We start from the raw sequence: 12,038 nt of genomic DNA on the forward strand, positions 1-12,038 counted from the left end.
TCTGCACTTACATATTGCCTCAAGACACTTCACAGGAACTTTGTGATAATGAGTCATATTGGGAGATATTGGACCAGATCTTAGCTTCATCCAACATTTGATTTGCAATGTCTGCACCTTGCCATGCTCATAACCTTCCAGTCTCCCATTTTATGGGGGGAAATGGAACTGCTTACCTTTGGACTTGTTGAGATTCTTTATCTCATCCTGGCCAAACCACCACTGAATCCATGGAATGGAGAGACCCAGCCCATACATACCACCTAGAGCTTTCACTAAGCAAGGAGAGAGCTCATATCTTCTGGAGGTCCCTTATGCCAACCAGAGGCACTATTTAATCCAGCTATTCAAATCCAGCTATTACCGTCATCTCCCTCACTAGGGCCTGAAAGTTGGGTTTTACAAATACACATTCTTACCTTCAGAGCAGCCTCCATAACGTCGTCTTCTTCAAAGTCTGCGATAGCCATCTTTGAAACCTGACATGGTTGGCATTATAGATCTGCCAGCCAATGGAATTAGCAGCAACCTTCTTAGGCAAGCTTTCCTCCCCAGATGGGAGCAGAATTCTTGCCCTGAATTAATTAACACTCTGGCATGTTAGTCTGGCAGTCCATTGCTCAACATGGCTTGATTAAACTCCGTGGCTTAGTTTGTTTAAAGCAGCAAAACACATTGTCTGGATTTTCCAAATAATGGCAAACTCTCACAGATTGCAACTCCACTCTTTATTAAACCCCATTAACCAGCTTTGCATTTCTGACAGGAGATTCTGATCCTGGCTATTTGAAAATGCAGAGCCAAGCTTCCATTTTGACAGTTCTCTGAGTGCAGGAGAAGGTAAACCGTGCCCCATAATCTGAAGTAGGATAGGTGACTGCTGCCCTCTCACAGACAGCCACTTTGACAACTTCTGTCTAAGTACACAAGGTGAGTATGAGGTTGGCATGATGGGAGGAAGGTAAGCTGCCTTGTACATGGGAGGGGTAGGGTACCATGTGGGTAGAATGCCAAGTGGGTAGGGGTAAGCGTGCAGGAGATAGGGTGCCAGGCCACAAAGTGATCAAGAGTGTGCTGCTGTTTCATTGTTTGTGGGGGATAAAGGATCTGGTGAGGAGGAGGAAGGTGGAGGGGCATGTCATGTCCTGGGGAGCTATGGGTGACTGTAGCGTTTGGAGCATGGGATATTTAATTCTGGTAAGGATGTCAAATCCTGTGCAGAGTAGGGGAAATGGTTGAAGATATTTCCTAAATAGCAGACATCATTACACATCCCTTTGAAGCATGTGGGACTTAAACTCTGGCCTCCTGACTCAGAGGCTGGGATGCTACAACTGCACCACAAAAGTCCTGAAGGGTATGTGGTTGGAGGACTAGCTTGAGGTTAGACATTGCACCAAGTTTTGGAACAGTCTTTTGAACCTCAAACACTTGCAAAGGAGAATGATAGAATTGGTAGCTAGGAATCAATGTTTGTGGTGGGAATCACAGCCCAGTTTACCCAATATTTTATTGGAAGGCATTTCTATCCACCCAGTACTGGATGCTAAGAAAGCAGCCTGATAGTTGAGAGATGCTGGAGGAGCTGAGAATGGCAACTATGAGATCAAGTTGTGCAAATGTGGCAACTGATGCTGTATTTTTGGATGATAGCATCCACGGAGCAGCATTTAAGAACTGGAGGAGGAGTGATGGATAGATCCAGCTCCATGCCATCTTTTTTGTTCTTCTTATTCAACTTTGATGAAGTGTTCAGTTGTAGTGACGGCTTTGGCAGTGGCGACAAATGGCCCCAGCAGCCCAAACTTGAGTAGACCCAGCAGCCTGGACTCGAGTAAGTTCAGCAGCCCGGACTCGTGTAGGCCCAGCAGCCTGGACTCAAGTAGGCTCAGCAGTCTGGACTTGAGTGGGTCCAGCAGCATGAACCTCAGTAGGCCCAGTAGTGCAGACTTAAGTGGGCCCAGCAACACAGACTCAGCATGGTCCAGCAACCTGTATTCAAATAAGCTCAGCAGCCTAGACGAGTAGGCCCAACAGTATGAACTCGACTGGGCCCAAAAGCTTGGACTTGAGTAGGCCCAGCAGCGCAAACTCAAGTGGGTTCAGGAGAATGGACTTGAGTAGGACCAGCAACGCAGACTCGTGGGGGCAGAATTGGAGGTGAGTTTGGCTTCATGGCAGCATCTGCTTCCAACGCAGACTCATTGAGGCATTGGTGGAGGCGAGTTTGGGCCCAGTACAAGGCCCAACGGCATCAGCAGCACCTTTGTCAGTGAGGTAGGCCTGAAGTGGACTCTTGGCAGCAGCAGACTCGGGTTTAGTACCCAGCAAATTGATGGTGTCTGTACTGGCGAGGTCCGGCGAGGACTCATATGGGCAAGGCAGTTGGTGGAGGTAAGATGGCACCAAAGAATGGCCACTTTTTATTCCAGTGGTAGTGGTGTGGCGAAGGAGACTTGTGCCTAACCACAAAGCCCATGGCTTATGATGGAGCACTTCACAAGAAGGACTGTGAAGTTGGACACTTGCTGTATTTCCTCATTTTTCTGCCTTTAGGGTCAATGTTTTGGGATTGTTTTGTGTTTTAACATGGCCCCAGAGAGTGACGACATTGAACAACACTTTTCACTGTATTTTGTAACAAGATACATATGGCAATAAATAAATTAAATAAATAAAACCTTACCACTGCACCACAAAATTGCCCAGCACAGTAGACTCCTGAAATCACGAGACACTCCTGTGTGTTATTTGGCAGAGTCACTTGCTTCATGAGCCAAGCACATCTCATCACAGAATTTAATTAAATCTGTTTTAATGCATTGTGCAATAAAGTGCTGTAGATTGCGTTTCCTCCATTTTACCTCAGCACACAAACAGCAATTGTTTCTCACAATTCTTTTGAGTGTTAGTGATCATGGCAATGATATTGTCCGCAGAGTGATGTTTGTAGAGCAGGAGGATTTCACAGGGTCGCTCATTAGACCAAGTGTAATCTGAGATCCCCTGTTACACTCTTGCAGTTGCAGGTTTTTCAAGTCCTTTGCAAATTCAGTAACTCATGTACCAAAAAGTGGCTGTCATTGACACGTGACTCAAGACTGCAGCCCTGAGAGAAATGAAGCCCGACACTGTTTGTGGTTGAAGCTTGGTGCAGGAAAATACTTCCCAACAGATAAAATGTCACAACCTTTGTTTCCTTGGATATTTATGCCCAACAGAATTAGTCAATTTATGGAGGCCTCAACGCCCACCTGGAGCCCTGTTATTTTCTTTATTGTTCAGTTCTGATCTTAATCGAACATCAGAACCAAAGAGGCAAAGTGACCGATCGACTGGAATGACGGGCACTGTTGGAACTTTAATAACCAGGCTAGACCACACCTCCTTGGTTTGGAAAGTGTATCAATTTGGTAGTAAATGACCATAAGACTTGTTGTCACAATGAGGAGTGTGTCCTGATCATTGAGGCCTACTATTCCACAAGTCGTCATAAATATTTATTTGCCCAATTACACATAGAGTCATGGATTTATAACCTTTATTGCAAGCTTACGGTTTGACAAATGCAAAAATGAATTATTAATGATCACTGTGCAATTTAAACTCCACCCCTTTAAAATCCAAAGGAACACAGACACATTCCTTCACAAACATGACCGACAGAAACACATATACAGTTTGATACAAATACTATAAGTAGAAAATACAGAGAGGGAAAAAATGTCTCTCAATCAACAGCCAAGACTATACGTGGGGGTTACGTTGTTTCTCACAATTCTTCTGATTTTTAGTGATGATGGCATGATTTTGTCTGCAGAGTGACAGGCCATTCAATAGCCAATCGCATGGATCTAGGTCTTTTCTTGTTTTTGAATTCTTTCTTCTCAGATTCTTTTGGTGTTGTCTTTTTGTTCCCTCATGGCGGGGGAGAGAGATTTTTTTTTTGGTGCATGCAGCTGGCTGTCTCAGTGCATTACCCTACTCGTTAGTGAAAACGTCAACTGAAGAAGAAGTAAATCCAAAGGATATGCAGCAAGCACTGTCAATCTTAACTCTCAGATCAAGCAGGTAGGTTCTGATTGGTCAGAGTGTTGTCATGGGAAAGCAGCTAAGTTTGCTATGAATGGAGGAGAAGTATTTTTGCCTGTATTAAACATGGCCCTGTGGATTAATGTACAAGTGCAAACCACTGCAAACCTAATGGCTGATATCTTAAATTGGCTTCCCATGTAACTCTCAGTATTGTCTGGATTATTTAATAAATGATTTAGCTTAGATTAGATTACTTACGGTGTTGAAACAGGCCTTTCGGCCCAACCCGCCGAAGCACAACCCACCCAGACCCATTCCCCTACATTTACCCCTTCATCTAACACTACAAGCAATTTTAGCATGGCCAATTCACCTAACCTGCATATTTTTGGATTGTGGGAGAAAACCAGAGCACCCGGTGGAAATCCACGCAAACATTGGGAGAATGTGCAAACTCCACACACACAGCTGCCTAAGGTAGGAACTGAACCCAGGTCTCTGGCCCTGTGAGGCAGCAGTGCTAACCACTGTGCTACCATGCTGCCCAACAGCATAATCCCATCCAATGGTGAATACACATTTCTGAGATTTGTAAGCACGGTCTGCTTGAGCATGTGCAGAATACTGCCTGCTGTGAATAGCCAACTGGATGTTGTCTAACATGGATGACAGTCATTGGGATGTATGACTTCCATAGTTGGCATTGTACTGGCACTGAAACTTAGGGATTCACTTTAATAGTTACCCTAGATTAAAGGTAAGCTTAAACCCTCTAATATTTCCTGGGCAACAGATCCTCCAAAATCTCTTGACATTAAGGGACTTTTTTGGAGGATTTTAGGTCTAGCGTAAATACCAATCTAATTTTCACTTTCCCAGCTAATTCGCTTGGAGTCAGCTGTCTGGGGATGTGTAATTCTGCTCCCGATGTGTAATTCAAGGGTTTGCTGCTGCAATAACAATCTCACCATTACAATTTCTGTTCATCTCTAGGACTGAGTCTAACTATTCTGTGGAAGTTCAGATGTCAAAATAATATTGTAGCAATAATTGTGGTTAGGTAGAGATAGGCAATTAAACTTTACCGTCATTCCTTCTGATGTAAAATAAATTCAAAAGACATTGTCAAGCAATAATGAAATTAACAGCAACCACTTTAAGAGAATCAGTTCTCTACACTTTATTATCATTGTAAATGTTGAACAGATTTTCTATATTTTAAAACAAAGTTGTGCAGTAAATATGTATTTTAAATACTATTTTTACAATCAATTTATGAACTTCTTCAGTTTGAGCTTAAATGCGAAACATAACTTCTTACTTTAAGTTGGTCCTTTATTAGCAAAGGTCAGAGGCATTGTTCATATCTCTATTTCACACACACAGTTTGAGACAGCTACAGAAAGCTGTTCATCATTGCAGCTGTGTAAATCAAAATGAACACAAATCATGAATAAACACAATTTTCGGTTTATCTATCTTTAAATAATTCAACATAGATGTTTTCACAGAGAAAGGTCAATGTAGATTCTTTTCCCAGTACTGAATAAAGTGCAGCATGGTGAAGCTTTAGAATTCACGTCACCAAATCCAATCATCAACAACTCAAGTGAAATTCAGCTAAACTCCAATCACCTACTTCTTTGGGTATTTAAACCCAAAGCACTATAAGTCAATCTATAAGTGTTACCCAGTCTTTTAATATAGGTTTTCAAAAACTTTTACATTACCCAAATGAAATAAACAACTCTCCAATTTGTATGGCAAATGGATTGTGAAATTGATGTCACATGGAGACTAGAGTATTATTCTGAGGGAATGTTGCACTGTTAGGAGAGTCACCTTTCAGATGTAAAATTAAAACAGGATCTCTCTGCTTTCTCACTTGAACATAAAAGATCGCATCGTGTTACTGTGAAGAGGAGTGGAGGAGTTTCTCCTCAAGTTTTGGCCAATATTAATGCATCATCAATCACCCAAAAAGTACTCTGGGCCATCACTACATTCTTTTTGTGAAAGTTAATAGTCACATTTCTTACAATTGTCTATCTATATAATTGTCTATATAATTGTCTATCTATATATTTAACCATAATTATTTTAGATGTCCATTGGCTCTAAATTGCTTTGGGTGGATTGAGGTTGTGGGAAGTGCTATGGGGAAGACTGTACACCTGCATGAGGCTACATACACTGCTCGTCACAACATCACGTATGTTTTCTCTACTATTTTTCAATCATTGGCATTGAGAGGTAAGAAACAGTAAAGTTGGTTTTTTGGATAAGTTACCATCCGAGCATTATAAGTTCTGAGTTAGTTCAGAAAGCTGGTGACAGACCACATTGTGCACGTTCTAGACAGAGAGATCACCCATCCTCGACCAAAAACAGAGTACACCCAACTCACATCCAGTATATACTGCCTAGACACAAAGCATACCCAGTCTAAATCAATAGTACACCCATCCTTTAGCTAGAGTACACTCAGCCTAGAGCAAAGGCTAGACACATCATGTCAGGTGGAGGAAAATATGAAGATTGCATGTGCACAGCAAATTAGATTGGGAAAGACATATAAATCAAACACTGGTCTCCTTAGATAGGAAGGTTTGATGGCACAGACAGACATGACGTCTAGATAGTAATGGGAATCAAAGCGAAATTATTCCAGCCACCAATAGTGGGAGTCACAGAAACACTACGGTGTATTTATATATCTCCATTATTACTCAATCCAAAACGAGGCAACAATTCAAGTTTGAGATCTTACTATGTCAATGATAATGGAGAGAGATGACAGCAACATAAAGTGAAACGTTTGTCACCATTTTTGTTTGAATGAGTACAGGCAAAGTTTTATGGGGATAAAATATACTATGTATGTAACAAAGTTTGCCAAGTTGCCTGGTAACATGATTTGCCAGATCAACCCCTTTACACATGCACATAATTGGTTTCTGTGTTCCTTGCTCTTTTTTATTATACATTTTCTAATCAGCCATGTTCAGAGTTGGTATCACACACCACTAGGGCAGGTGGAATTTGATGCTGAACCTCCTGGTCTGGAGACAGAGACAATACCACTGCAAAACAAGAATCCTTAGTATTTTTTATATTTCAGATGTCAATGCTCAGAACCAGAATATGAATTTTATTTAATTAACCTATTTTTCTAATCAACCTCTTCAGAGATATTATGAAACACCTCTGCAGCACATGAGACTTGAACTTGGGTCTCCAGGTCCAGCAGTAGGTACACTACCACTCTGCCACAAGAGGGCCCACAAGAGTCCTTCATTTGCAAATAATACAATATATAACAATGCCACATGGTTACAGAACCAAATAAGGACAAATATAACATTAATTGCTCCGAATAGCCTCCTCTTCAAAGCCATTATCACCAAAATCAATTAACTCCTTTAAAACAGAGCAGACTAAACACTTACAAGAAAAGGACTGAGAGTGCAGGGGTGCAATAATAATTAAAGAATAAAGTTTTGAAGCATTATTTTTAGGAACTGGATCCCCACATAGATGAGGTCAGAGCTGAGTAGTATGGGCTGTGTCAGGAATCTAGTATCATGGAGATATGCAAGATTAGATTAGACGGTTATAGAAAACTTTCATATTCATGTTTGTTTTACTCATTATTAGTCACTACACTCAGAAAAGTTGCAGTTGTACAAAAAAGTACTTGTTGGTGCAATGACTAACTTAATCAGTCAAAAATGACTTGTTTATTATTCCCTGCCCTCTATTTTAAAAAGCTATCCAGCTATAAGAGTTTTATGCAGTTTGAAGCATTTTTTTTAGTAAAAACACATTTATTTGAAACTAAACTTTGGATGGATACATGAACAGGAAAGGTTTGGAGGGATATGGGCCAGGAGCAGGCAGATGGAACTTGTTTAGTTTGGGATTATGTTCGACATGGACAAAAGAGGAGAAAGTGAGGACTGCAGATGCTGGAGTACCAGAGTTGAAAAATGTGGTGCTGGAAAAACACAGCAGGTCAGGCAGCATCTGAGGAGCAGGAGAACCAACTCTGGTTGAACTAAAGAGTCTGTTTCTGTGCTGTATGACTCTATGACTCTAAAATGAATTTACATTATGAATCACGTACTGGACACACACATTGGAAAAATGCAATTTGCACAAATTCAAGTGTAAGTTGAAGGGTTTGGATCCTGGTCCATCAATTATAAGAATTAAACATTCTACACACCACCTGACTCATTCTCTGGCATCCCACATTGATAACAGAATGTGGGGCCATTCTTTCTTCTCTGATTAACAGCTTATCCTGTCCAAACCTTCTTTATAAGACAACTGACCTATTCCAGTTAATAGTCTGGTATATCTTCTCTGACCTATTTCCAACATACATACATCCTTATAAAAGCAAATTACTGTGGATGCTGGAATCTGAAACCAAAAGAGAAAATGCTGGAAAATCTCAGCAGCTCTGGCAGCATCTGTAAGGAGAGAAAAGAGCTGACGTTTCGAATCTAAAGGGTCAGTTAGACTCGAAACGTCAACTCTTTTCTCTCCTTACAGATGCTGCCAGACTTGCTGAGATTTTCCAGCATTTTCTCTTTTGGTCACATTTACATCCTTCCCTAAATAAAGTGACCAGCATTGTACACTGTAGGTTCATGATGAAGTGCGCGTTTAGGAGTGGACAGGTCTCAGAAATGGAACTTGGTGCATGAATAAGAAGAGTAACTTGTATTTAGAACAAGGACTTTAAATGTAACAAATCTTCCTCAGGCAATTCACATGACTATTATCAAAATGCATTTGACACTAAAACATTCAGGAGATAAGGATGGGAAAAGGTAGGAAACTGGAATTGAGGATTGCCAGATCAGATATGAGCTAATTGAATGGCAGAGCAGACTCAATGGGCTGAATGGCCTACTTCTGTTCCAATGTCTTAAGGTCTTACGATGAGTAAAATCTTAGTCAAACAGTTAAGTTTTAAAGAAAACATTCAAAAATGACAGAAGTCACAGGGAGGTGCCAAGGGAGGGAGTTTCAATGCTTGAGAAAGGCATGGCTGAAGGTACAACTGCTCATGGTGGAGTGACTAAAATCAGGATACACAAAAGACAAGAATTAGAGGAGCACTGATATATCAAGAGTTGTGGGGCTGGAGTAACTTACAGAGATAGTGATGGATAAAGCTATGGAGGGAGTTGAAAACAAGAATGAGAATCTTAAAACCAAGGCATGATGGACCAGGATCCAAACCCATCAGTGGGAGCAATGATGATGGGTGAACAGAACTTTGAGCAGGTTAGGAAATGGGGAGTAGAATACTGTCCCTCCCACCATATTGGAACACTGCACAAAGATACAGCCATATTCAAAGAACATATATCTGGCCCAAGTTATACAGACACACAGATGGGGTAAAGGTTCAGGAGCCTGCTTGAAAAGTTGTGCACATTTACGTGCCCAAGATGCTTTAATTTGTACAATATTTAGGCAAGGACAGTATCAGTATGAAAATAGCAGCATGAACTTAAAAACAAAAGAGATTTAAAGCAACACTCCAGTTAAACAGTTAAATAAAAAAAGAAGCACACATTACACTTTCACATTGATAGCCAAATTCAACCATCATTTCAGATGGACAAATTCCAACCTGCTGAGGATATTTAATAGGCAAAACCAGCTTGCCGCAAATAAGCCCATATTCCTACCAAAACTATCTTTTGTTTTCAGAGAAAGTATCTATTTTATAAGAAAGTTCAATTATGAGATGAAGACCACAGAGTATTTGCTCAGATTAAATACTTCATTTTCATTTGGAGTCTTTGTCTAGATACCCTGCCACACAAATAACACCACTTTAGGGTGAAATTCATCACCTGTGACTAACTTGGGATTCCTTTCATTCTTCATTTAAAAATTACTTGAAAGTATTGATCTGGAGAATATTTGGATCATGCAATTTGTGGCCAAGTTGTACTTAAAGCGGAAGTCACAAATTGAGAATCTCTATTTAACTTATCTAAAATTTTGTGTCTTTGGAACAGTTATTTATAGTATATAGTTTATAAAATACACACACAGAAGCTGTGAAAGTTCCCTATTATATACACTGCATTCCACTCTTACTGTGATCTAGTGTTATTAAATTGGAGTTACGAAAGAAGAAAGACAACATTGACATAAGTTACGAAGGTTACGACAATGCTAAGTATTAGGTTTTGGACATTACACAAGCTGGCACACATCCACAGACTATGCTTTTCAAACCCTGTCCCATAATGCCCTCTGACAAGTTTCAATTTCCAGTAGTGTTCAGTGGCCAACAAAATCTGGAGTTTTACCATTATAACCATAAGAATGCAACATTATTCCCAATGAATCTCTTTATAAAATGCATGATACAAAGACACAGTTCATTGTTGAGTCCCATGTTTTTGAAATTTGAGTCTGGTTAGGACATGCTCAGCTCAGCAAAACACTGTGACCTCAGGTGAGGTTCAGGTTGTGCCACTTGATAACAACTTTCTCTGGATTTGCACTTGTGTCCTGCCACTGTTCCAAAGCCTCTCCAGTGCTGTCCCATCCAATCACCACCTGAAAGCAAAAAGTATCTGGGTCAGTGTCAGATATGAATAACCTACCATTAAAACCCCATCACTTTTCCTCCGAAAACCGACAGGATGGTGAAGATCTTCTGAAGTGTAATTGCTGATACAAAGCAGGAAATGAGGCAGTCAATTTTACGCACAGCAAGCTCCCAAACACATCACTCTCATAACGAGCAGATAGTCTGCTTTAGTGTTATTATGAGGGAGGATGTCTTCAAATGAGGCCATCTGGGTACAGCTCAAATAAATAAAAAGGGCTGATTACCTTGATGGGATTATACTACAGGCTTCTTAATAGTCAGAGGGAGATAGCGGAGCAGATATGTAGGCAAATCAAAGAAAGATGTGAGAGAAACAGGAGAAAATAAAATGAGTTGAATCTTGAACATCTGGCCCATTTGAAAAACTTATTTGTTTTGTAAAATATAGCTATGTGGCTGGGAAAATGCAGCTGATAAATGCAGGTTTCAGTGCTATGTGAAAAGAAAATAACTTCATCCACTTGACAAGCTTCATTCCATTAGATTCAGTCTAGCACTGTCTTAGTAGGCCTTTCTATGCACTGGTAGAAAACACTGTCCTAGCTGCACTCTAAAAATTCCACCACATTTACTTCCTTTGCATTAAGGTGTTCCCAGTTAATGTTAGCAAAGTTGACATCCCCCACAACTATCGCCCTGTTTCTCTCACTCCTTTCTGTGACTTGGCGACATATCAGCTGTTCCATCTCCATCTGACTGTTGAGAGGTCTGTAGTATAATCTCAGCAAGGTAATTGTCCCTTATTTTTATTTCTGAGCTCTACCCAAGTGGCCTCATTTGAAGACCCTTCTAGAACGCTGTCCCTTATAATAACGCTAAAACAGCTTGTCTGCTTATTATGACATTGATGCGTTTGGGAGCTTGCTCTGCACAAAATTGACTGTGTAGTTTCCTGCTTTGCAACAGTGATAACACTTCAGAAATTCCTCATTGTCTGTAGAACACTTTTGAGATGTCTGGCAGTTTTGTACAGTGCTACATAAATGAAATGTTCCGTTCATTTAATTGGAATTCTGCAACTTGGACTCTCCTTTAGTTGTACAAGAAATCATTATTGGCTATGCCTTCTGCTGCCTTTGCTCAAGTTCTAGAATTTCCTCCTCAAACCCCTCTGTCTCTCTCTCCTCCTTTATGACACTCTTGAAAACCTACATCTCTGACAAAGTGTTTGGTCAACTGACCTAATGTCCTGGATCAATGGTGAACGAACCTTTAATAAATACACACATTGGACCATGAACAATGGACCAGCGTCCTTTCTCAATAACTATGCCTGTTGCACTTACACCTATCATCAAGAAGTGCAATGAGAGGCTTGTGATGAGGCGTATTAAGACCCTGCTGCCCCTGT

The 12,038-nt window shown here is 40.6% G+C and overlaps 1 protein-coding gene across 2 annotated transcripts in view; it reads right to left on the reverse strand.

Annotated features, from left to right (window-relative positions):
• Positions 1–8,606: 8,606 nt before the first annotated feature.
• The window catches only part of LOC140476126 (tandem C2 domains nuclear protein), a 76,872-nt gene continuing 73,440 nt past the window's right edge, over positions 8,607–12,038 (reverse strand). For both annotated transcript variants that reach the window (XM_072568241.1, XM_072568242.1), the window contains one exon: positions 8,607–10,632. In XM_072568241.1, the coding sequence (XP_072424342.1) occupies positions 10,525–10,632 (108 nt within the window). In that variant the 3' untranslated portion in view covers positions 8,607–10,524. The remainder of the gene's footprint in view (positions 10,633–12,038) is intronic.

Source organism: Chiloscyllium punctatum, chromosome 4 (genome assembly GCF_047496795.1).
Source record: "Chiloscyllium punctatum isolate Juve2018m chromosome 4, sChiPun1.3, whole genome shotgun sequence".
Lineage (NCBI taxonomy): Eukaryota > Metazoa > Chordata > Chondrichthyes > Orectolobiformes > Hemiscylliidae > Chiloscyllium > Chiloscyllium punctatum.